This window comes from Cardiocondyla obscurior, linkage group LG19 (genome assembly GCF_019399895.1).
Source record: "Cardiocondyla obscurior isolate alpha-2009 linkage group LG19, Cobs3.1, whole genome shotgun sequence".
NCBI classification, from domain to species: Eukaryota; Metazoa; Arthropoda; class Insecta; order Hymenoptera; family Formicidae; genus Cardiocondyla; species Cardiocondyla obscurior.
Genome location: NC_091882.1, coordinates 3,775,023 through 3,801,980, shown reverse-complemented (window position 1 = coordinate 3,801,980; position 26,958 = coordinate 3,775,023). Strand labels below are relative to the sequence as shown.

General features: G+C 47.6%; 1 protein-coding gene across 6 annotated transcripts in view; it reads right to left on the bottom strand.

Moving 5' to 3' along the window:
* The window catches only part of LOC139110075 (ankyrin repeat domain-containing protein SOWAHA-like), a 375,001-nt gene that overhangs the window by 65,835 nt on the left and 282,208 nt on the right, over window positions 1-26,958 (bottom strand). For all 6 annotated transcript variants that reach the window (XM_070669630.1, XM_070669627.1, XM_070669631.1 and 3 more), the window contains 5 exons: window positions 12,001-12,178; window positions 3,791-3,964; window positions 3,587-3,648; window positions 2,850-3,212; window positions 2,341-2,493 (listed from right to left, as the gene is read on the bottom strand). In XM_070669630.1, the coding sequence (XP_070525731.1) occupies window positions 2,341-2,493; window positions 2,850-3,212; window positions 3,587-3,648; window positions 3,791-3,917 (705 nt within the window). In that variant the 5' untranslated portion in view covers window positions 3,918-3,964; window positions 12,001-12,178. The remainder of the gene's footprint in view (window positions 1-2,340; window positions 2,494-2,849; window positions 3,213-3,586; window positions 3,649-3,790; window positions 3,965-12,000; window positions 12,179-26,958) is intronic.

The window sequence follows — 26,958 nt, the reverse complement described above, 5'->3', positions numbered from 1 at the left end:
ACCCTGCCGTGCTCTCTTTGCCGCGCTCGCGAGGGAAGGGACGAAGCTCGCCCGACAAGACTCGCCCTCCGCATAAGAGGCGAACACGCGTGATCCTAATTAGAACGCGTCCTCGAGGTGCCGAAGTAAAAGCAAGCTTCTTGTTAGGCGTCCCGACGAAGGCGCTGTCGACATTCGCGCATATACGCGAGACTACAAGCGGGATGCACTCTCGAAGTAAAAGGACCCTCTCTCTCCCTCCCTACTTCGCAAACATTTCTAAATAAGCAACGACAAAATCTTAATTTTCGCGAAACTTTACGGTAAATCGCGAAGTCGTTCAATATTCACGATTATCGAAACAGATAAACGTTGGATAAAATTCCGAAGTTTTATACACAAAGGGATTTATAATAGAATTTGCCATTATTTTTTCATTGTAAATAATTTCACGTAAAAAAATGAAGTAGCCACGGAAAATTGGCGGAAAAATGTGATGGATAAAATATTTCGTTATTGGAGTTTGTATTTTTGGAGCCTAGACGCTTCACTAAATAAAAAAAAAAAAAAAAAAGTAATATTTGCACACGATCGCGGCACAAAGCGTTTGGTACATGTCAATAAATTAAGATAAAATGCCTATATTTTACTTACGAATAATGAAAAAAATTTCAATTAACCGAAAAATATTATATTGACTGTTTCAAATTTTTATTCCAACATTTTGCATTTTTCTATTGCGCTTCTCTTTCGCGAATTTTTATTATTATAATCAATCTGCCGCGCGTTCAACGATTCGATCTGTCGGTTCGGAAAACGTAGAAGAGCCGCGTGGAATTGCGTTGACGCCGCAATTGGTCGGCAGACGCGGCACGCGACACCGTGCTAGACGAAACGGTCATTAGGGATGCAAAGGGCGGAATCGCGCGGCTACGTTGCATGATAATTACTGTAAAGAAAGGCCGACGAGCTCTACCCACGAGCTTCCCAAGAGATTACAGGATGTCCGGAGGCGAGAGGATTCTCCCCGCATGACCTGAAAACCCTTTCTGCGCTTACAAGCAATAAAAATTAACGGCCGGCCCGTTCGAATTGTATATGAAAGGCGGCCCGCCGCGACTAGACTACGGCGTCTGAGTAATACATAATTATCACGGGCTATTCAATGTATACACGCGGCAATAAACGGTTTCCTTTCGTAACAGAACTGTCGTATAGAAGAGAACGTGTCAAAATCTTTCAGTGGACGTTAACATTTTATTTCAATTTCTGCTTACGAAAAAAAAGAAAAAAAAAAAAAACCTCTGATTTTATGAAGCTAGAATAAATGTGTCATTTTACGATTAAAACTAAACGATAGAATAGTGAATTATTTTTAATTAATTTTTTTATCAGTAAAATACGCTAGCCGCCGTTACCGTAGCCTAACACCGTATCTGTCTTCAGTTTACATCCTGCCGGTCCTCCTCCGTCCAACTTTGTTAGTTACAGCGGAAAGGAGCCTGTTCCTCGCTCTCTTCCCCAGATCTCGAGACCCCCACCTCGTCCACTTTTAATTTCCAGGCGCGGCTAATTATGATTTACGGCAACATCGGCGCAACATCCTGATCGCTACGCGAGATACCGCCCGCAGGATATTTAAATGCGATGAATATTGCTCGCCGCGATAAACGGCACACGAACGACGAGATAAACGGAGAGAGAAGGACCGGAGATTACGCGCGATAGAGAGAATAAGAAAAAGGGAGGGACGCGAGAAAGGGAGAACCGTCGCGAGAGCGCGTGTAAAGGATACGGGGAAAGGATTCCTAGTAGCCTGCTCGGTATGCAAGATGAGCAGTCAGCCTTGTACATACCGCATCCTTCCTCCCGCCCTTCGAAGGATGTATAGACATCCGCACGCGTGGATCGTTCCGTGCCGAATTGCTCGTTCGTAGTATTTAAAGCCCTAGCGGGATAATTCAATACGGGGACCCTGAACCCTTTGTGTCCGTGCATGTGTTTAGAAAGCATAAGCTGCAGGGCGATGTCACAACACAACGAGCGCCGTGATTTAATCGTCGCCAAGAAATCGAGGCGTAAAACGTCTTTCTCTCGAGACAGTGGTACGCGATAGATTAAAAAAATACGCTTTGATATACTAAATTCCGGTGTATTTTTTTCCGCGTCAAAATTTTTTATCTCTCATTATTTGATAAAAAAAAAATTAATTGATATTTATAGAAAATATTGAATTTTTCAACCTTTAATTACTTTCCATCGAAATCTATTCTTTTCGTTACTTTCATGTCTGTGTGTGTGTGTTTTTTTGCAACGTTTAACACATATACATATAATTATACAACAGGATGATGCACTTACTTTATCGGTGCGTTTTCTAGTAGGAGTAGTCGCTTCGTTAGGCCGGGAGTGAAGATCAGTTTCGCTGGCCATTCGATTAAAACGTTGCATCCGTTCCCGAACGCTGAGCTGCTCGGCCGAGGTAGGATTCGTTGTCGTTACTGTTTCATCCTCCTGTAATATTAGTTTTAAATTCAATAATAAGTAATAATCGAACCAACGCGAAAGGGCAACCAATGTAAAGTTTTTCAGAAACGTAAACAGCCTCGATAACAGTACAGAAACATAATACCAGAAACTATCTTCTATACATTTTTTTAAAATACACAAAATATCATAGATATTATTTTTCAATTAAAAAGCAATTTGATTTAAAATAAGAAAGCACATCTCGACGAGATCAGAAAAGAAAAAGAATCACTTATCGTAACGGCGTGACGTATCGCTTCCGCGATAAATCGTGCAGATATAACGCCGATAACGGCGCGCTTTCAAGGAAATGAAAGCAAGATAGTCAACGGAAATTTTACCTTTATGCTGGTTTCCGAGGAGTTCCGATTTCTGTCGACGTTTTCCTTGTTCTCCACTTTGAGTTTATCCTGGCTCTTGCGACGCGGTGGAACGGGCGGCGACGATACCGTCGCGACGGATTCCATGTTATCGTTCTTGTCACGCGCGACCGTCGCATTTTCTTCGAGACTCGCGTGAGAACTGCTCGACGATGGGCTGAGGGGCGCGGGGGGCGGTGGCCGGTACGGCGGAGGCTCGCGTAAGGGGGAAACTGGAGAGGCTGAGTCCGGGGTGATAGCCAGGGGTGATCCCACTTGCTTGGGAGGCGAGAGATCTAGGAAGGGCTGGCGGTACTTCTTCTTGAGGACCAGGTACTTCTCACCCTGTCAAAAAACATTCACTTTGAGAACACTGCTCGCGTACCGATATGAGCGCGCGCCCGGATTTTCCTCATATCTAACGATGCTTCTGCATGAGAAATCACAAACCGCAGTGGCGTGCATTCGCGCACGCGACAGCGCTCTGAATACTCAATACCGGGGTGTGCGTAACACTGTAACGCTCAGCTTGCGGCCCGAGAGAATCCTTGAAACGCGCCGCGACCAACTCCACGTCGGAGAGAATTTTTCAGCTGATCGCGCGCCTTCAGCTGATCGCACGCGGAACCGGCAACGTTGCGTCGGGCGCGCAACAAGTCGTTCCCGTCGGAACGGGAAGGGAATTGGCGGCGACATAGGGAGAGAGAGCGCCGACCTACCTCTTCGTTCTTTATGGTGGCCAGGGTGTTGACGTACTCCTTGAAACGATTCCTCGCCTCGACTGTAACGTAAAATCGCACTTTATATCACACTGAACGTCGTGGTCGTTAGCTTTTACGTGTCCTAACCACGCACGTCGGGTCGCGTATGCCCCGCGGCGAGACAGCCACCGAGCAGGACGCGGCGACTTAAACACAACCCACCTCGCGTTTCCGGGTCGGTCAGGAACCGCTTGAAATGCTTCACCAGGTCGTGGTTGCGCGCCGTACCTCCGTTTTCCAGCAGGTAGTTGCGAATCTCCTCGAGAGACAGCTCACTGGGCGTCGCCATCTTGGCTAGACTGATTCTCCGTGGCGAGCGAACGTTCACGTCCCAACCTGTCGATAACAACGGTTACTGCAGTTACAGTCGAGAATAAGCAGACACGCACATATACATATGTACGAATCAAACGTTTTCCTTATCTCGCATTTTATGTATGTGCTCGTAACGCAAAATTATCTACGGATAAATAAAATATACAATAATCACGGAATAAATGAAAATAATTACGATAATAATAAAATTAAACAATTATACAGTAATAAGTAAGCTTGACCGTTCCCGATAAACAAATTAGTATACGATAACAAAAATTAAATAGAAAAAAAGATTAAACATAATAAATTAGTCAGCATTTCTTTTTTTTTTTTTTTACTTTTATATTCATATATTTGTGTATGTGCACATAAAAAATTTATAATTAATTACAAAATGACAATGTGTCTATAGCGTCTATACGAACACGTAACTGCTATTTTAATTTTAATCTGACGCGAGTATATACTCTGCAAATCGCGTTTGATAAACGGGCCAGGTACTCGCCGAAATAGTTGATAAATACATAAAACGTCATATATATTTAATAGCCACGCGGAAGTATCTATCCGTGTTAATGCATTCGTTCGCGATATATTATTTACCTTCACCTGAATAGACGATTCTCAAAAGCCTTTTAGCGGCGCGTTATATTCCGCGGATGTCCAACGGTTCGAACGGTAATCCCTCTCCCCCCCTCACCCGCCTACCGTCGGCCGGATTAAATCCTATATTTTAAACGCGTCGGCACATATTAATGGAGGCGTCGCAACGTCGGGAGTGCATTTAACGCTTTACCGCCGTAAGCTCTTTACGATCGGATAGGATCAAAACGCACGACACGCGCGCTTCATGCGAAACCTTTTTAACAGACGTTCAGGCGAAATCGTAATCTGTCCCTGCCAACGTTGGCGCGGGGGCACCGTCCGGAACACGCGCCTCTATATTTATTCAACGACCAATTAGTAACCGGCGCGATAAATTCTCCCTTAATTTATGATCGACCATAATTTTCCGTGTACTTTTAAAGCTGCCCCATAAAAGAGAGAGGTAGAGAGAGAGAGAGAGAGAGCGAGAGCGAGAACGAGTATAAGAAACGCGCGTATCTCGTGACAGGAACGTTTGCGTCTCTCCCGTCTTTCCGTCGATCGTCCACATAGATAAAAAAAAAAGAGGAAAAGAAAAAAAAAAATAAGGGAATATAAAAATTAATGAAAACAATTTAAGAGAGAAAATTACCGAAAAATTTAATCTTAATTCGAGTGCCGTAACCTTGCGACGCTCTAACGTACGCTGCATTACGCAATTATACGTTGTAGATGTTATTACGTCCCGTTATATTATGTGCATATATTATGCGCGCGTTGTGGCGAGTATAAAATTAAGGAATACTTATTGACTTCCGGTCTCCTGTCCCTGCAAAGGGCTGAAAACTATCCCGGCGCACCTTGCGTACGCCGCCGACCTCTCGTTAATCGTACAATCACGCGTCTTTAATAGCGGCGATTCTTATTAATAGTGCCTCATGATTAAGAAAACGACCTTACTAATCACTCTTGATGTGCAGAAATATACGCGAACTGAGAGGGGAGGACGAGAGTGCCAAGTAGGACGGGGTGTATATGCGTGCGGCACGCACGGCCTTGCACAGAGAGGCTTGCGCGCGTATGAGTGATCCGTGAAACGGAAGCGAGGCGGTACCTTTGTAATTAAACCCCCTTTATCGGCGATATTCTAATGAAACGACGAGTAATGATCGAGCGCGGGCCGCGGCAGTCGCACGAACATCCTCCTCTCAGACTTCGGCGTAAACATCGTTGTTTCCGCTTCCAACGACTCCACTCGAATTCACGTTCAAAGGGTCAAATTTGCAATTATCTTGCGTTAATGAACTTGATAATTATACCGGTTTTATTGTATGTATATATCGCAATTTGTCCGTTGGGCGAGGAACACGATTGCGAGGAGTGTAATTCGAGGCGGTGTGCGTCGACGCGGATGAACGTGAGATTTGAGCGCGCGTTCCACCGTCGGATAACAGATGAGATTCAAGAAAATCGCGGCGAGCGACAAGCGATGCGGTATCTCCACGCACGTGCGTAACCTTTTGTCGCGAACTACGTGGTGCCTCGGGCTCGCTGCACGGTAGCTCACGGCGAGGGCAGCTCGCTCCGCGCAATTTTACAGACTCTCGGCGGGATTGATGCACGAGATTGGGCGAGAGTGGAATAGATATTCCCGCGAAATGCACGCCGTCGGGGTCGAGGGCCCCCGGGAGGGCGAGATGACCGCGAGCAGAGGGCAGGACGGGACGTGGACAAAGGATCGCGTCGACGCCCCGCCGGTCTCGAGGTGCATCTACGATATCATCTACCCGTGTTCTTCTTCGCGTTATGTTTATGCCCGTGCGTACGCAAGAACCGGCCGGGGTCGTCGCTGCGTTTTATCCGCGCGTCAGGCGCGCAAACTGCGCGAGCCAAGGGGCACTCCGTATGATCTATCGTCCCGAGATTCCCGAGGAGGAGCCGCGACAATCCACTTACCAGCTACTCGCGTTGATTTTCTGCTCGTCGCCCGCTGACCGCCGTACTCGCAATTTAGTTTTGCCTCCTCTGCGTTAAAGGTAAACCGCTTTACGCATAACAATTAAATACGATACGACATCGTGATTGCAACATTTAAAAAAGCACACTTACATCGCGTGACGTGCGAGAATAATAGCGTGGAACGTGTTCGCATATTTCGTCGCCGCGAGCCACTTTGTTCTTCGGCAAACGCAAAACGGGAATTCTTCCGCGAGGAAGATCGAGAGGTGCTTACCTTTGAGAACTTGATCGGTAAATACGACGAGGCGCGCTTCGAGTATTAAAAAGCTGTACGGCTTTATTTGCCGTAAGCAATATTAACCAGCAAACAGTTTAATCAACGCGGCGGAGGTACATAAAAATTATATCGATCGATAACAATGCAAACAGGTTCGCGATCAGATAACGGGACGATAGAAGCTTCACGTGTTCGCGGTTAGTGAATGAGTTCTTTAAATTGTATCGCTGAGGGATCGCGTTGTTTCATTTACGGTATAACATTAGCGAGCGAAACGATAAACTGGCACTGAATCCATCGGACGCGTAGTGCCGTCCTCTATATCTTCTCTCTCCATATAAAGGGTTGCGATAGGGTTGCGGGGGCAATATATACGTACGGTAGAAACGACGTATATATTCGTCCGTAATTGGAGCACGTCGCTCGACGAATCGGCGGTATAAAACGAACCGTATAAAGACCGTACTTTGGTCAGTTTTTGCACGCAGTTTTTAGCCGTTATATCTCCGGTGGTCTCGTTAGACCGGACGATGGGAGGTCCGGAAGAGATCGTCGCGGCTGCTATATACGTATCCGTGGTGTTCGCTTGCGCGTATAATATCGTGCCGCGGGAACTTCTAGACTGATTCCCTATCTGGATATCGCGTGAAATTATCGGAAAGCAAATGTACGTTAGATTAAATATTTATTAAACTTTGTTTGGACATTGGCGATTTTTCTACGCATTCATATTAATATTAATTTACACGTCCGTTGCCTTTCTAAAATTCTAATACGCGATCAGCGGTTTTATATCGCATCTATTTATATTTCGATATGTATAAAAGATACCACTAAGTGGACACCCAAAGACAGTTAATTACGTTCAGTGAGAAGCAGGTGGAGCACAGCTGAAGGGGCAAATAATATCAAGAACGCGAGGTATTTCGTTGGTGAAGTTATAGCTCCTAATGAATCGAAGGGATCTAAAATAAAAAAAAAAAAAAAAAGAAAAGGAAAAAAACGCGGTGTCTCTCACGGGCGGAGGAAGCGAGCGCGGAAGTTATCAGGCCGCACGATCTAGCCTACCGTTTACCAGTCGGGTATTAGAAGTTGTCACAGGTGCTCGCCCGTATACCACGCTCCACGTACGCGCGGACGCATGCACGCACGCACGTTAAGAAAACGGACGAAGATTCTTTCAAGGGGAGTTCGCGTGTATATTTGGCTTTCCCACAGTTTAGCGCGCGACTTTTACTATCCCGCCTCGCGCCGGCGTTTGCCGACGGGCAGACGGAAGCCATCGCGAACTTCAAAGATTCGCAATCGGGGATGCCTCTCAAGTGGTATAGGCAATGCATATTATCGCGGTGCCTGCCTAGCCGGGGCCGACGTGTCCTCGCCGGCCAGCGTCCTCGGCAGCGCCGCGTGCACACAAAGTCGAGGACTCGGCCAACACTCCAACGGCAGCGCGTTTATCGTCGAAGACCGGCGGTCCGAACAAAGTACACCTCGCCGACGCGGCTAATGGCAATCTTGTCTTATATGCCTGGCGGCTCGGGCGCGCGACAAAAATCGTTTGCACGATGAGCCGGATTACTTATTACCCGAAGACGTGTGTCAACCTCGCGGATCGCCGGCGATTTTTCGAGGCGTCCGATTTTCTCGGAGTGTCGCAGAAAATTTTTCAACTCCAAATAAGGCCGCCGTGGCGGCTCTCGATTCCCGTGCATCTCGCGACTATCAATCGCCCGCGTTTAAAAAAAAAAAAAAAAAGAAATCTTGCGCGCGCGCTCAGAAACTCCGAGTCGTTAAAATTAATTTTCCGCACGGTTTTACGATGAAGTTTATTGACTGACGTTTATTGAAAGCGACTTTCGAAGCGGCGATCGTGCATTTCGGGTAACATTTTATTCCGCGGTAATTCCGTGATATGCGCAATAATTGCCGTGCAGCGGTCGTTTAAGATTCAATATCGCCGAGTAAAATATCGATGCAAAGCCGTTCGAACCGGACTGCTAAATTATAAACGTTTATATGCGACTTCATCAATCATCAGCCCCGACGCGGGCATCGGAGCCGAACGTTGCATGGAACTGCGCTGCGCGATGATAACGATTGACAAGTGTCGAGTATTAGTAACGTTTTAAGCGTGCGTCAGTCAGTATTGGAGCTGCGGGGGAATTAAAATGCGAGTGAAAAGTGAAAAAAAAAAAAAGGTAGCCGAACAATCGGCGAGATAAATCGATGAAAGGGCTCAAACGTGCAAGGGAGGGAATCCGGAGTACTATCGAATGAATCGTGTCGCTGTCAGTAACGACGCATTAACGCGTTCATATCGCATTCCAACCCTCGTTCGATTACATCGCACTCGCGACATCCCGCACGTATACTCGTTTCGTCCTCCACCCTCTAAATGTAATTCAATACACTTTTTCTCCGTTACTCGCGTCGTCGAGGCACCCGTGTAAACCCGCGTAAAGTATTCGCGATCGAGGCAGATACGAGGAAGCAAGGTGGCTCGTTATATATTTTGTAAAAGGATACTTTTTTCTTTTTTTTTTTTTTTTGCCAAAGCATGACATTTTATTCTTTTTATCGTACGCGGTGTCTTCGTCGAACTTCGTAAACTACGCCAGTTATTATTATATCCGATACGACATTATTAGCTGACGAGTTGAAAATATCTTGAGCGATGTCTGCGTTTATAAGAAAAAAAAAAAATTAAAAAAAATAAAATAAAATAAAATAAAATAAAATAAAATAAGATTAAGGGTGCCGTCTTACGTGAAAGACTCGCGCTATCGAGGAAGATAGTTTCTCTGCGATTGCAATATCCTCCTCAATCCCGGCTCTTCGGCATCTCGTCGAATTCCCGCGGTCAGCGCGAGGGAGACTCGGGGGAGGGAATACAGGGTTAAGCGGGTCGGCATATAAGTGAAATCGCAATAATTACCGGCGGCACGGATCACAAATCCCGCAGTACGGTAGTTGGTAGGCGGGATGGTCTACCAACAGACGCATACAGGTATTATACGCAAGCTCTTTGTCGGAGGGACTCCGGTGGAGGGGTACGGTTTATATTGGCGCCACCTCCTGCACGGTTAAGCGAGCGACTAGGGCAGACTTACGCCTTACGCCTCTCTCTCTTCTTCTCTCCCTGTCACTCTCTCGCCGCACTCCACCCTCTCGTTCGCGCACTCTCTCTCTCGCTCTCTTTCTCTATCTCCCGCTCCCTCTATTCTCCTCTCTCCCCCTTCTCACTCACCAGCGACGACCCTCTCTCGTCTCTCTTGCCGCGCGCGCTCTGATGCTGCACAACTCCCGCTCGGTGGCTAACCCAACCTAACCCGCGGGCGAACTTCATTCCACGCCGACTGACCACCACCGACGGCCGTCGTCGTGTCCTCGACGCCGTCGTCGTCGTCGCCGCCTCGTTGTCGTTCGTCAGAGAACGCGGTCACGCGACACGTCAAATCCGTCATCGGCGAATCGGCGTACGAACGCTCGTACGTGGGTCTCTCATTCTATTTTCTTCCTCCTGACGGCGGTGCACCGGCCGTCCGGTGTGTCACGCCGATATCATCGTGATTGGAATACGTGACTGGATTTTTTTCAAAAGTGACTGTGCCTAATAGTACTTCTCTCACCGATTGAACCTTGCACGCGCGCGCGAGCGCGGTTAGTTTATCGGAAAGTTAAAGAGACGTGTCGTTTAAAAAGCGAGAGGGCAGGAAGTTCGTTTCACCCCGTTTCTTACGGGGGAAGGACCCATCCAGACGGCGAAGAGCCGGAGGTAGGACCAACCATGGACATATCCGAAGACTGTTGGGATCACGTGGGACTGCTTCAAGAGGTTTCCGTCGCGGAACCACCCCCGCCACCGCCCGCCTCCGATTTCTTAATGCAGCATCAAGAAGTGAGTTCTCTTCTCTAATCTTTCATAGTTAATTACACTTTAATGCACTTCGATAAGATTCAAATTAAAGAAAAAATCCCGATCAAACAAATTTACGAAGAAAGAAAAGAGAGAGAAAAAAAAAAGCGCAGAAAAAATAGATCGTGCAATAAATATAAATAGATATATCACGTATCGAAGATAAACGCGAGGTAATTGCGTTATAGAAAAATTGAAATAAATCTTCAATCACCGCGACGGTGAGCGAAATCGAACTAGAATATATCTGCAAATCAATGCAGTTTTCCTGAACAAACATTCAGGTTGAGTTTTTATTCGAATGTAGGGCTGTATTAACTTGTAATGCCAGAAGTTTGCATCGAGTTAGAGCGGTGGAACCGGGCTGACAGCAGCCGCTTTGCGCGGTGTACGTAATCGTACCCTCTTCCATTTAAACACACGAGCCTCCGGGACAATTTCGGTATTTGTACGGCCGCGGTCTGTCATTTTACGCGCGAACACCCCGAAGAACCTACTTATCCGGGACAGCCGACGGGTTATGCGCATTTGCGCCCGATAGTTCTTTTTAATAAAACCTGCGGCCATCCGTGATCCCGGTGTGGAAATCATTACCATAATGATACGGCGAAACGCGCTGATTTCTGTGAAAACGATCGCGCCACGTACGTCACACACGAGAATCGCGGAGCGTATATTTAATTACGCCGCTCTTGGCGATCGTCTTCGTAACTTCCGTAACTTCCTCAGTACGCCAATTATAATACATTACTATCATCGGGCCGCCGTTTCAATTTACTTCGACGAAGAATCCTTTATCCCTCAATTTTCCAACCGCCACTGCGGTTACTTTGCTACGATCGTCATTTAATAATTTAATGACAGAAGTATAACGCCACGAACTCGTATTTCTTCCGGTAGCGTTTTTCTCTTTCGCGAATAAAAGATAATACGTATAATTCGCGAACGGCGAGTCGGAGCACGGCAATTTACGAAGGTTCTCTTTACGCGATCGAAAGCCCTTATGTGTCTCTTTCATCGAACGAACGTGGAGGATATGTTCTCTCTAAATTTAGCGAACTGTATTTCGCAACACCCCGTATATCGGATCGCAATTAAGCGGCCGAATCGAAGGTCTCGCGAAGAGCCGAGGCGGTCGAGTACGCGAGCGGCATTTCGGTAGGCTGCACCGAGGCACCTGGATGTAGTCGCGGCGATTTCTCTGTTTGCTTAAACCCACAGCGAATTAGTAATAATCACGCGGGACCACCTGTCATCGGTCCGATCGGCTCGCATCTGGGGAGGGACGAAATTTATACGTTATTATATATACGTTACCTGTGTGAGAGGACGAGACGCGGGAACGGAATGGTCCTCAAACGATCGGCGAGCCGAGGTACGCGGGCTCGTTCCGTTTCAATTTCGCTGGCCCTCTCTTGCATAACGAGCTCCTTCTCCGTCTCCCTTTCTCTCTCGGCGGGTCAGCATGAATCCACGGGGCGTTGGATACGGTGCCCTGTAATCATATCCGAAATTATAGGCATTTAGTTGGGCATGAATGAGCGGATAGGAAAGTTTAAGAAGAAGATATCGGTGGCATCGGCGCGTCAGAGGCGCGTGCAGGGCCCCGGCCCGTTTGCCGTCCGTTCCCTTCGCGTCCCTACCGTTGTCCCCGTCCCTACTGTTCGCTCGTCGCCGGTTTCTAGAGGCACCTGCACCTCCGTTGCCCCGATCGCAGCCCAGATTCACCGCCGATACAGGTCGCTCTACCTCGGCGCGTTTCCTTCCGCCGTCGATGTGCATGTGCACGCGTGAATCTCGAGACAAACGACTGCAATCCATCACACGCGACGACAATAACCGTCATAATATATAAAATATCGCACACCGCTGCGACACGCGACTCTTCTGAAAGATCTTACGGTTCTAGATCCCTTCGTTTATTTCGAAATATATTCAATTAAATTAATAATACTTATAATTAATTTCGAGATTCTTTGCTTTTTTTATTTTATTTTTTTTTTATTTTAGAAACGAACAATTTTATATTCGATAGCGTTTTCCTTCTCCTCGCCCGTGTCACGATGAAGTGATCGCGCGATCGCGCCCGGTGCCTTGTTAAAACGAGACACGAAAACGCGATATGGCGTCTTCGCACCGAAAAGGATTAAAGTAAGCGATCGGTCCAATTAAAATACGGCAGGGGACCATCCCTCGTGTCCAGCACGTGACAAATGCGCGCGCGGCGCGTCCCAGCTGCGGAGCCCTGAAAAATTATCTGCCGCGCCGAAATATAAGCCGCTAATCGAATCGCACCTGCGTCGCGAAAGGTCTCTCGAATCTGGTTTCGCGAGGTGGACGCTTGAAGCGACGCTCGGAATCACGTATATGGTTTCCCACGGCGGGCGGAAGGGCCGGCCCAGCTTGAGGCCCGTGTGAGAATATCTGGTCTTATTACTCGCGCATGAGGAACACGCGTACGTGCGCCGATTCACCATCGATTTTCGTATTCCTCCGACGTGCACGGTCGCCGCTACCTGTCTTCTTTCCTCGCCTTTCTACTCCTCGAGGGATAGGGACCTCATGACACAGTCGTAGATCGGCGCGGCTGAAACCTTCGGGCCTCGCTAGCTCCCGCGCACGCGACATTCCACCGTCGCTCGAAACCCTCGAGCTCCCCCGTTCACACCGAAAAATCGTGAATTCCGAGGTGAGCCAGACACGAGCTGACTCCCGAAGACGCGGACACGTACGCGCTCCGTGAGAAAACTCGGTCGATTCGAAGGCGATAACGGCGTCGCGCGTCCCGCTTCCGAATTGCCGCGTTCCGCCGGGCATTTTACGGCAAGCGAGGAGAACGGCGCAGGCTAGGATGAAAGAATCAAAAGCGATAGAGCATGTGGCTTGCCCGGCACGTTCGTGTCGGACGAGCGGAGCGTCGATACGAGGCACGGTAGACGCGGCCATGAGCGATTTGCGAAGCATCGTACTCGAGAGGCTTTGAAGGAATTTCAATTCGTGGCGGAGAGTTAGACGGCATAAGTTTTCTCTCCCGTTTCCCTCGCCTCCTCCTTCTTTCTCTCTCTCTTTCGTGTAATCGATGTAAGTCGCGTGTTACGACTGAATTCCAACGGCTGAATGCGCCCGATGCATGGCGACGATTGTTCGGACACCTTTTTTATGCTCCTGACTACTCGCGTAATCGCTCAGGGACTGTCAATCACGACCGTGGGAAATAATATTTAGCAACTGGCGTACTGCGCCAAAAACTATTTACATATAACGACGAGATAATTATAGCGTTGAGCAACTGCCTTGTTTTCTTAGGGGCGCCCGTTAATTTTGTATTAATGAATATTACTCGCGTGCTCGCTAATTATATTCTATTATATTCCGAATGCACGCTCTGTATATAAATATGATTACGACGTTAATTTTATTCTAACAGCGCGGTAATTTTCCCAGCCGCGTAGTACGTTATTAAAATCAAAATCATGGAAATTACAACATCTGTCATTAATTATCACATTGTTAAAGGATGCTAAGATAGTTTTATTATTCTTTCGTGTACATTTTTATAAAATCAGCCAATTTATATTATACATTTTCCATTCGGTTCGACGTAAATAAATTTTGTATTTTATTTTCCGTGGCATTACTGTCCATTCGCGATTTAATATCCGACGCGACGGAGGAAGGCGCCTCGTGCTATCGTAAGGGTGGTGGAAACGTGTCACCCGACCGGGCGCTCAGCCCTCTTGAGAACCGAGTTCGATGACATCGCCCTTTTTCGAGGCAGCTCGTTGCAAGGTTCACACGAACGTGCATTCCGTACTTTCGTCGCACTTTATCGCGCCCGGGATACGCACTTGTTGTGTAAGCACTTGTCGCCCACCCTTCTATCCAGGACGATGTCCTTCCGTCGTCGTCGACCGTCCCCTTTCGTCGTCCCCGTCGTCGTTTCATCCCAGTCACTTGCAGGCCCGCCGAGTGGAGCTTCCTCGGGGCACACGTGACACGTGCGTCCCGCATCGACCGGACACGTGCAGGGCGCAATGTCGCCGTCGAGCGCGACGAACTCACGGTACCCTAATGGTTACGGTTACAGGCCACGTCGGCGCCCGTATTTTCTCTCCGTCCCGTCGCTCATCTCGAATACATCACCGCAACAGCGGTACATTAGGCAGGGGTGTGAATAATGATTGTGACCGAGGTCTAAAGTTAATACTTTCGTAAGGGGGCTCCCACGATTGAAGCCAATCAAGCATTTCTTGTATTCTACGAAACGTACGACGCGAAGTGCTTTCCACGACGAGATGTCCGTGAGATTTTTAAGGTCGGAAGCCGGAATCTCGGCCTGCTATTCTATTCCGTTACTCTAACATCAACGTAATAATTCTCCGCGTCGGAACGCCGTGAGCGGCCTCGAGTCCTTCGGCAACCTTCTGGGAATTCGAAAACGTCCGAGTCGACGGAAGCCCCGGAGTGCGCGAGGCAAACAATCGACCACTTGTTGCTGAAAAGATTGTATCGAGGTATTCGCAAGAGAGTCGGTATAGGCGAGATTAAAAAAACGGTATACTTATAGGCATGCCTTTTTTTTTTTTTTTTTTTCCTCCGCAAGCAACCGCCATGCTCCGTCAAGTTTCCGACGCTATATCGGCGGAGATCCATCGCGGCCGATGAAACGGCCCGATACGTTTAAAGGCGCTCGCCGTTTCGTAACGGAAGTAATCACGCGGCCAAGAACAAGGATTGCTGGATTATAGACGTGGCGCACGAGAGAAGCTTTTCTTTTGTGTCACCAGCAGACCGCGGCGGCTCCCTCTCACGCGAGAATAAATTCGGCGGACCGTAAAGAATCGCCGGTTTCGAATCGTTTCAGTAGCAATACGCTGCTCGCAAAAAAAAGAAAAAAAAAAAAATTATATATATATTGTGCGTTTTGACGTTATCGGTGTCGCCTATCTCTCCGCTTGAAATATTTATACGTCGAAATATATTATATAAAAATTTCTTTCAATTAAAAGAACATTCACGATTCTTTTTCTCCAATTAACGATTATATTTTTAATTCCAAAATCGCGCAAGGAGGAAAATATCAAACGATCGCGCTTTCAAAGCACGCAAGCAAGACCGAGCTTTCACAGGCGACGTTTTCGTCGAAAGTTTTCGTCCCCGATGTAAACGGCGAGTTGGCTTTCATCGAAGGGGGGTTTCGTCCTAATTGAACGACCCTCGGTCGACCGACAAGCTGCGCTACAAGGGTGGATTTATCTCGAGGCACGTTAACGCGAGTAGATGTGCGAGCGCGTACAAAGCACGGTCCACCGTCGTCTTTATTCCGGCAGCGGTGTGCGTAGGCGCGCGCGTACACACACGCACGCACACCCCCGCATAAATGGAGTCTCCTTTCTTTCATAGTCTCGTGGAAGTTACTTTATTAGCCGGGGGGCACCGCACGGGTTTCGACGCAACAGTTAGCGGTCCGACCTCCACCGCTCTGGGGGGCCGCCGCCGTTGTCGAGCGAAGTATCTTCCGGCAGTAACTAATTTTCCTGGAGAAGTTTTCGCGAGGTATCGCACGACCCTGTACGAGTCCCCCGTGTGAGATTAGCGAAACGAGCAATGACAACGCATTTGCGCGGGTGCAGCGCTTCTCGAAATTGAATCCGTGTAGAACGTCTTGCGATAATTCTCTTGAATTCGAGATATAAATGCGTACGCGGCCGAAAAATCCGAAGTGGCGCCTCCTTATAACGCCGGGGGCAATTCTTCCGAAATTCCTGGATTCTTAATTTACGAGAGAATAAATTTTCCAAAGTTTATCCGACGTTTCGCGTGGCGGAGCAAAAAGAATAGGTGAAAGAAAAAGCGCCGTCCAAATGCTTTCGCAGGGCTCGAAGGGAGATGGGGAGGAGGAGAGGCGCGTTCGACACGAGGGAAGAGGTGTACCAATGAGTCGGATGGAAAACGACCCTCCGTTACACTCGGGGGTTAGTCGCTCTTCCCGATTTCCTTCCATCCGGCGCAGCCACTTTCCCGCTTATTCAGCAATGATTCAATTCGGATGTGCTTTTTACGCCCGCTACGGCGGTGGCGGCGGCGATAGAGAAACGTCGTCGATGGGAGGTTACCGAGCCGTGCTCCGTAACCCCGCAATGGGGAATGAAAAAGGGGGATGAAAGGTAGATAGGCTGGGGACCGGTCGAAAGGATGAGGAGGTGAGGGAGGGTTGGCGAAGGTTATCCCGCGCTGAAAACAGATTGCCTCTTCCCTCCGTTTCCCTCGCTCTCTTCCTCCACGCTTCGCTCCGCGTTCTCACGAAGGGAGAAAAACTATGAGCCGTAGAGTCAACTAACCGACAAGTCGTTCTTTTAATTCAGCTCACCGCGCTTCTTTTCCGCCCGCTTCCGCGCTCGCTTTCCTTGGCGCGCCCGACCGCCGCCACCTGGCCGGATCCATCGGCCCGATAAGGAAGTCGTGACGCGGCATTTTTGCGGTGTCGTACACGAGTGAGGTCTTCACTAACGGCAGATTTTCCGCCGACGTACACACCGCTGGGAGAAACGTAATTTCCTCGGCGTGATTCAACGACGCGCGCCCGGGAAAAACTTTTGCGAAAAATTTCTGTCTCTTCGGCGTTAATCGTCGCGCGTTATATTTCTCGGCGCGACGGTCTTCGGAGAAGGAACGCGGCCGGTGGTGTACCGTGCTGTCGTAATATCGGGGCATTTCGCGTCGGACGAGGATCTGACGTTTCCGACTACGGAACTCGAGACGGGGGCCTCTCGCTTTTTGCCGGCGGGCACAGCGCATGAAAATGAAAAAGCGTTCATTCTCGAGAAGCTCTAATGACGGGCGGGAGGGAACACCGGGCCCATTCTCGCACGCTTAATACACCTCTTTTCTCGACAAAGTATATCGGGAGCCTCACGATCGGCGTAAATCAACATATACCCTCGCCGGCGGGGCTCCTCACGTGACCCGTCGCTCACATGCACGTGAGCACGAGGCTAAAGAAACCGAAAAGAAACGGCTCGGGAACCCTTTCCACGATGATAGTTTAATATTAGTGCGGTGGACGGTAACATGTCAGTCAACCTTCTGACGTTCCATGCGCCGTCGCCGCCGCATGCCGCTTTTCAAAATCCTCGCGTGTAAGACCGATATTCATGAAGTAACGACTGCCGACATAAAATAAATAAAATCGTTTAATTCCTCGTTCCCTCCTTCATCGTGGCAGCAGTTTCACGCTATTCGTGCATACACAGCTCGACTAAAAATAATTATCCGAGCGCGGTATAGGCCGGGGACGCCACGTTCGTGCGACCGTCGCCTCCTTTATTTTATTTTATTTTTTATTTTTTTTTTTTCCGCGCCAATCAAAATGCAGAGACGCGCTGTAATTTAACAATTCAGCGATGCGACAGATTGACGCGGCAGCGGAGCGCGGCCGGGAGGCAGAGAGACGCGATCGGCCGCGATGCGTACGACTAACGTGACGTAATACCGGCCCGGCGGTTTACTCTACGGTTAAAGCATCGGTCCCACTCGGTCAGTCGCATATTAATACCTGGGACCGTGTAGCCAGAAGCGGGCAGCTGCCGGCTCGTTTGCAGCACGCGATACTCGCGCTCTCACCTGTAACGTATATCTCAAACCCCTCTTTTCTCTCTCTTTTTCTCTCTCTCTCTTATTCTTTCGCTCCTCACTTCTTCGGTTCGTCGCCTCTGTCTTCGTCGTTCTCCTCGCCCTCCTCCCCCTCGCTGTCCGTATCTATCTTCGAGAAGAGCACTTCGAAATTATTATTCCCGCTCGCGAGTCGACCAAAGGCCTTCGTATATATCGGCCGGTTAATGTGTGTACAGGGTGTGCCGATATTCGAACACAACGGGCAGGTATCCCCGATCTCTCATCGGAAATGTATACACCGGCTGAATGCGCGGGCACACGCGCGCCGGTGAATATCCCCAATGAAAAATGAACGATCGTTAATGACATGCACTTATGGCTGGTTACGTCGCGCATTAATCAGGTGTATCCGTATATCGTTTCCGGGACACGTATTCTTAGAAATCGTTATCGGCTCGGCACGCGAACCGATGTCGGGCGGAGAAGCCGTGACTCACTTTTCGATAAAGCTGAAAGATTTAACCGCGCTAAACGCTGGGAATGTAAAGACTACTCGCGCATAGCGATACGATAGAATTTATATATATATTTCGACGTCAGTTTTTCTAGGGAGGTCCTGTTGCTTTGCGAAAACGGAGTATGCGTTTTTAAAGCTCGTACGCTTTTTCGCGTGAGATTTTCGCGTCGTCGGGAAATTCAGGCACGGCGCGGCGCCGGACATGTTCACGGCCTCGTAATTTCCTTCGTAAGATCGCATCGCTGTTAGAGAGACGCATAATTATCCCCTCCTGTCGCGCGTTGCACGGTACAAGTCTCGATATTCGCACGTCGGAGTCGTCGTGATTTCGATCACGCGCGAGGCGCGCCTCGCCGGTGACGGATGATCATTGCGCGGAGAGGTACTCCTCTGGGAACATTTCAGGATATCTCATTGACAAACAATATCCGCAGGCGCGCTGCGAAATCATGAATGCCGGGTCCGCCGCTAATCGACAATCGAGACACGATTCCGCTTAAACGACTGATAAAAGCGTCTGCGGCTATCCATCATGCCGCTCTTTTCCCGTCGATTGAAACACGACTACAAGCCCATTTTGAACGTGACAATTCGCGATCGATTAGGTATAATAAGCGAGCTGCACTCGCCGTCCTTGTACGCATTTATAATACGGTTTATATTACGATTAGACGAAAATCTTTCGGATAATCTAACGCGCCTAAACTCGATAGAAACATTTCAACCGCACGCTCTTACAGTCGTTTGTTAACAAGAAACGTGCAATTTTCATTTTCTCTTTTTTTTTTACAAAGAAAAAAAGAAATAATAAAGCGCTATTTTACGTGTCACTCTATAAACGTCGTGTTTGATATTGCGACGATAAGCTGAAGATTTAATGAGCTTTTAGGCGTAGATACTTATCTCTATGCTTCCGCTGAAGGTTAAGAGAGTTCTCTCGGTATTAAATTGCTTAAACATTAAATAGCTGCTTTTATGGAATTTTTTTTTCTTTCTTTCTTTTTGATTATTCATGGTAATCTGATATCGCGCGCGGTGGTATTCGAAACGAGCGTACAATGTCTGAACGTCGGGCAAAATAAATCATCATGAGCGCGTGCTAACAATTTGTCTTGGATATTTGTTAACAGATTATAATAGGCATACATTTCTCGCTCGTCGCGCTATGCATGTGTTTGTTAACGCGTGTAAAGAACACGAGACACGATCGCCGCGGTGATTTTTTCTTTTTCTTTTATTTATTTTTCTTTTTTCGCGGCTGCGTAATCCTCGTTTATGCGCGAGTGTATCACTTACTGCGATCCGCGATCGTGACATCGCGATACATTTTTATCTGCCGTTATTGCCGGCTGCAGCGACGGTCAATCATCCTTTTAGAGGCTCGCGCGTAATTGGATCTCGACGCAAATCACGCAAGAGCGTAATTAAATAAGGGACTACTATGCTAGAGGAAACTTTCAATTCTCGCTTGAAAAAATTTCAATAAACGTAACGTGCTTTCGGTACTTGTCTTAAGTTTTTTTCACGGAAGACGTTATATAAATTGTAATGATTGTTGGAGACGATTAGGACGATTCATTAAGTTTCTTTGCGAATTTTTTTTTTCTCCCTCGGTTGCCATAATCGCTGTTAAGAGTTGGGAAATCGTCGCGGCGCTTGTTAAGCAATCGTCGGTTTTACCGTTGACATTGCGATTTCCTTGCTCTCACCGGTCATTTTAACGCATTCTGAGGTAATGGTCGTTCCTTGTAAAGAAGTTAATTGGTTCCTGTGACAAGCCACTATGCATACGTAAGATGCTGGCGACGTTCCTACCTCGGCGTTTCTACCGTTCGAATTAACGTTGCCGACGTACCGACTAGAATATAATGAGGCGGGGCTATTCTTAATTAGACCGTAATCGAGTATGCTAATTTTCAAGTAACGTATAAACAAATCGTAACGCTAATTTATCCATCGCGCACACATCCTGCGTAAGTTGCAATAAAATAATTTAATTTCAAGTCTTTTTGCATGTCGAATACTAAAATCACGTTTGGCATAATTTCAATTCAAATACATATTTTATCCAATCTATTTCAGTAATTTTTTTTTTTTTTTAACTTTTGCTTGATATTTCCACAAAGCACACAATAGAATCGTCTATCGCAAACCGATAAAAAAAAAAAACGAGAAAAAAAAGGAAATCGAGAGATAATCTGTTGAAATGATTTCACGCATGGGAATCACAATGGCTTACGTGAAACCGTCAAACTTCGCTGTAGATTTCTCTGCCGATCCTCGAGAATGAAAGGCGGGCCGAGGAATAATCATCGCCGTCGACCATCGCCCACGCTCGGGCAACTATTGCATAGTTGCATACGTCGAGTAGAGCCAGGCCGAGCCGCGAGCGCGCGATGCACACCAATAGTTCCCGCCGCCCTCTCGGTGGCCGGTCGGCCGCGTCGGCTAGGTGGTACTTCTCCAGTAATTTTAGCCGGATCTGCATATTTTAGCACGAACACTTCCGCCGATCATTATCCCCGTTCGCCGCGACTCGGCCGACCCGGCGCGTCCGACGCAACGCCGCCGCCTCGGCTTTGCTGCATACAATCGCGGGTCGGAGCCGTGCGCGTACACGAGACATCGCGCCACGCGATGGCTCCCGGAATCTCGTGCGATCTGCTTTATGGAAAATCGTTTCACTGCGACCTGGAGTCCCGCGACGAGGGCGGCCGAGACTCTTCGAGAGCGTATTACACTTTTCGCAAAGTGATTGTAATGTAACGGTAACCCGAAGCGTTTTTTCCGCGAAGCATAACAGCGCGAAAGTGGAGGATGAAGAAAGAGGAATTAAAATTATTAAGATCCTAATAATTATCCCATATGTTATCATTAACGTATATTTCAGTTCTTGCGATTTTACAAATGACGCCTTAGACGCGCAATAATTCACAAAATTAAAAAGAAAAATAATAAATATCAGTTTTAATTACGGAAATCGTAATTAACAAGATTGGCGACCGATAAACTATCCAACGGTGGCAGTCCGGTACTTAAGAATAATCGCTCGGGCGCCGCGCTGCGTTATCGTGAAACACGGAAAAATCCCATCCGCAAATCACCGATCGTAATTTCACGATGCTACGCCCGCGTTTTCTCCTTTTGCATCCGCTATATCTTCTCCCTGAATTATTAGGTTTGAAAATCAATTATATACCGCGCCGTGCGCACATGGCGGTCAGCTGAGGCGTAATCTTTCTCGGCAGCAGCGTCGAGAGATATTGTTACGATCATCGTTTTCGGTCGGAGGAGCCCCCTGATCGCTCTCTAATTCTAATCGCCGTAACGCGCAATAAAGCGCAATTACAGAACGTGCGTGTTCACGCGCCTGTATACGCCGTTCGTGTTCTCTCGCGCGCAGTTCGCGGCGCGTCGTGCCTCGAATACTTCGCACATCCGTGTGCGAGCACACGAACGAGCCGGAGATAAAGGGGCAAGGAGAAGACGAAAGGCGGTCGCAAATGAATTTCAATGAGGACTGCGCGATTTGAGCTCTCTTCTCTCTTTTTTTCTTTTCTTTTCTTTTTTTTTTTTTTTTCTTCGTTTTTTTGCAACGCGGGAACCGCGAACTCTCTCTCTCTTTCTCTCTTTTTCTCTCGAGCAACGTCGGCGAGAAGTCCTCTTCCGAGAAGCCGCGATCGTGCTCTCGTACGCGAAGGTACCTTGTCCCGCCGCATTATGGATGCGTTATAATTACCTATTCGTTTTCCATGGGCACGTAACATCGCGGCGAACCGTTCATGCGATACCCTGCGCCTGATTGCGGACGCCGGAGGAAGAGCGCGATCCGCAGGAGCGAGAACTATCGTGCAGCATACGCGCCGCAAGGGGCGATTCTACGCGCGTCCGAGCTGTCGGTATCGCCATAAGCGTAGGTAGGATACTTGGGAAGTGCGTCCCTTGGCGTTTTCCTCATACGAACTTCGCGTGAACTCATGCGATGCGTTCGCGGGGAAACGTATTAACCTTAAGAATTGCATACTTCCTGACGCGGCCATTAAATACAAACGCTCTGGCCGGGCTCCGGAAAGCCGAGCTTTCTGCTATCCCTTCAGCCCCCGCCGATCTGTTTCACCCGAGGAATGATAACCTAAACTAATCGCTATCCTCTTATCGTAGTTTAATATTTTATTCCGTTCCGTAATGCCGCTCGTTTATTTTGTCCACGGGGGCGTATCGTCAAATCTGTCGCGCGGTCGACGCTGCGAGGAATCCAGGGCGAAGTGCATCGCGATGCTCGTAACAGGCGTGCGATACATTTCTGTATTCATAAACAATGGATAATAGCTGTACAATGGCAATCGCGATACCGCGATAGCGGCTAAATGCGTGCTTTGTAGTATTTTCGTGTAATATCGCTAACCGTCCTTTCCCGGCGGTTTTACTTTTTTTTTTTTCTCTCTTCCCACGTGCGCTATAATCACCCCGCTATTGACGCTCTCCGCGACTATTCGGCGCTGCACGTTGCAGCGCTCGAAAACGCGCGCGGCCGGGAACAATAAACAGGGTGGTGGTTACAGCGGGGGGAACGTGAACGAAGGGTCGGTGCACACGCATGGGTGTCCATTCGCGCCGAGGGCCGCCGCTTTTAACGAAAACCGCGCGACAATTAGGCCCGAACAATGTCTTCACGGTGTTCCGCGCCCGGCCGAATGTAGTTGACCGTTCTATGTTGCACAATGCCGCGATGAAAACTGATTTCTGAACTCTAACAAAATCTGCACTACGCTAAAGCGTTTATGAATATTAATCGCGGACAATTTTTGTCATTTAACTTTATAATTTAATTTTTTTTTAATTTAAGAATCGTTTGTTGCACAAGCATTTATTAATGTAAGTTTATTTCAAGTGTCTCATTCGTGCAATTTTTTTAGATATTAATTTTTTTTCTTTTTTTTTTGTTTTTTAATAACAATCGGCGTAGGCATTTTCGTAGATATCTTCGCGCGTTACGTATGGCGGTTGACGTGTCCCTCTCGTTTTCGTGCGGAATAAAATGGAAATGCCTGGCAGCGGGCGGTATAGGGGAAACCCCGCAGATTCGACTGTTTCGAAGCGGGAGTGCGAGAACGAAAGCGAACAAGGGAGTCATCCGGATTTGCCCCTTTGTACTACCGTCCGCATTGAAAGCAATGTTTCCTACTCTTATGCCAAAAAAGCCTCGATTTATTTCACCGAGCGATCACGCATCGGGGTGATATTTATCCGTGTCGATAAAATCCAGCGGTGACTGATGAAATCTATATATATATATATTTTTTTTTTCTTTGCTACACGACGTTTTCTTCATCGTGTTACGCGGCAGGCATAATACGAGACACGTATCCATTATTATCCGCGAAAACTCCGCGCGTCTAGGCATCTGACACAATTTCCAATAATTTCTCCCCTCGTGACGCAAGTTAGAACATAGTTTACGAACGTTGCACCTTCTCTCAGCCCGACTTCCCGTGATTTGCGGGTTTTTTACAGCAGGCCGGTGAGGAATTTTAAGAGCGCTCCAAAATATTTCTTAAAACTCCACCGAGGGCTGTAGAATCTGTCCGCGCGCGGAACAAAAGAGAAAGAGGTTCGACCAGCGAGAAGGGAGACGGAGGAGCGCCGTTGAGCGCGGTGCAGTTTATTTCGGTCGGGTTAATTAGTGTTGCCTCGCGAGGTTTACGGTTGACATTTCGTTGGTCGTTCGTTCGTCGTTCTACGGGAGGAGAAACGGGAACGAGGAAGGCGAAGGGAGGGACGGAGAGGGGGAGGGGAGCGGCCTTTTTTACGGCAACATTCTGGTCGGCCATACCGTGCGCCGAAGAGGAAGACGAAGCCGACGCAAAAGTAGCATAGAAGAGAAAGACGGACGAAGGAACAAGGACGTTCCGACCAATAAAACTGTGGTGCTCCTCGAAGGTATCCCGAAGGCGCCGGGGCAGTCTGGACCTCCCCTTATTAGCTTCCTTCTTCCTCGGCGTGCCCTCGCCCCACAAAACCTACGTAACAGTCTTTTGTTTTATTCCACGGTGTAAATCGCGCCATTCGGCACTCGAATTAGACCCGCTTTTATAATACCACCGCGGTCGAGGACTAATGATTTGCCTTTCGAGAGCGGCGTACCCTGCGGCGAGAAAATTTCATAAAATAGCCATAAAAGCTGACCAAAGTACTACAACGGTGGTAACGAAAATAAGCTCGATGCATACATATATTGCAGATGAATTCGAAAGATTCGAGATTTCCGGTTGTATATTTAATTTTTTTTTTCCCCTCGTCGTAAAAATAGCTTTGCGGAATTTGTTTCTGAAGATTGGAAGAGCTGATGAATTTGAGAAGAAATATAGAGCGCGCCTAACTAGGCCGATCCCGAGATAAGGGAAGAACGTCCTTTTCGAAAACAAGGGAAGTGAAGTAGGGAAGGTAGTACGGGGTGGTTTAGTGCCTTATTAAGCATTCTTATCGTCGGAGACGGGTCGAGTGGACACGGCCGTTTAACTTTTACTCGATCTACGAACAAGTGAAAGAACACGCCTGGCCGCGGGCCCGACGGTTCCTTCTTTGAAAAATCTTCGCTTTATCAGACTCGAAAAACTTGACGTCTGTAAACGCCAAACGATTTCGCGCGGTTCGCCCGCAGATATTCCAGCCGAAATTTACAGCTGTCGCTGTCCAATTAGAGGCGTGACTTGTAAGCACAAAAATTTTATATTCTTTCGCATGAATATCGATGCCGAATCTATTAATACATTTTTACGCTTTGTTTGAACGTTGACGTAAATATAATTAAAAAAAAAGAAAAAAAAAATTGGCAAACTTTTGCTGCCGCGATATTATTACTTTGGCCCGTGAATCGCGCTTGAAAGTACAACAGGACGAGTGTAACGATAAAAACTGACGAACCGCGAGCACTGTTTTATCCCCCGTAATCATAAATGTTACGGCGAAACACAAATGGACATTCAACAATCCGGGTGATATTTTCACGCGCGCCAGCTGCCGCCACATTTCATTTTGTCATCGTCGCATTCGTCGCGTAATTCTTCTCGTTTAATTATTCGACGTCCGTCACAGTGAAGCGGACGACGTTCCACAAAATCCAAAATCTTTTATTGTCTGACAAATATCTTGATTACACCTTTTGAAAGAATAAGAACTGCGGTGACAAATTTGTGAAGCGATTTTTATAAATTGACGCAAATATAAAAAAGACGATTTCGGCAACATCGAGCAATTTAAATCGAGACGTGTTTTTCATACATGTATTCAAACCATTTAATTATATTCGTATTACAAATTTTCATATGAAATGTATTACATCCACGTATACGCGGCTGTCATTGCCTTAATAACAAATGTACATTTAGCGAGTATATTTGGCGTTTACACGGGAATTCGGCATGTTAACGCGAACCGAAAGGACGGAATCCACGCTCGCCGGCGAATGTGCGGTGAAAATACGATGTTTTGTGAGCCTCCTGTTCGAACGATGATCCTCGGAGAACGAGAAGGATTAAGCGAATTATTGTGCGGTCTCGACGTCGCACATGACTTTGAGAGAAGTTATAGCACCAGCTACGTTCCCCACAATGTAACAATCGTGTCGGTTTTAGGACATGGTTTTCTCCAGTGTTCGCATTATGGCGGTGACCATTCGTTCGTTATAAGGGCGTGATCGGCAGGTCACCAGGTTTACGCAGAACAATAAATCATCCGAGGGGTCCCGTGACCGTCTCGGGGAACCTCGGGGATACAGGTACGAGGTCCTCAAAAGGATGTTTATCTCTCGAAGACCTCGTCAACCTGTCGGCTAATCCTATTAGCGGCGGTAGATCTTGTTGCATCGCAACTACTATTTTCTCGTTGTCCCCCGACGGCCTCGTCGACCATTCATCCCTTCGCCCTTATTCTCTGGACATTCGTATTTATATAAAACCGGAGCTTAGTCTGTTCGTATTGTTCTATTCGCTACGAGCATACTTCCGTGCGTTGCTTTAAATATTTTTGCTATTGATTATAACCTGCCACTAGAATTTAATATAAATCACTTTCTTTCTTTTTTTTTTTTTTTTCCTCCACAAAAAAAAGTTTTTATATACGCGGCTAATAAATTGTAAAAATAG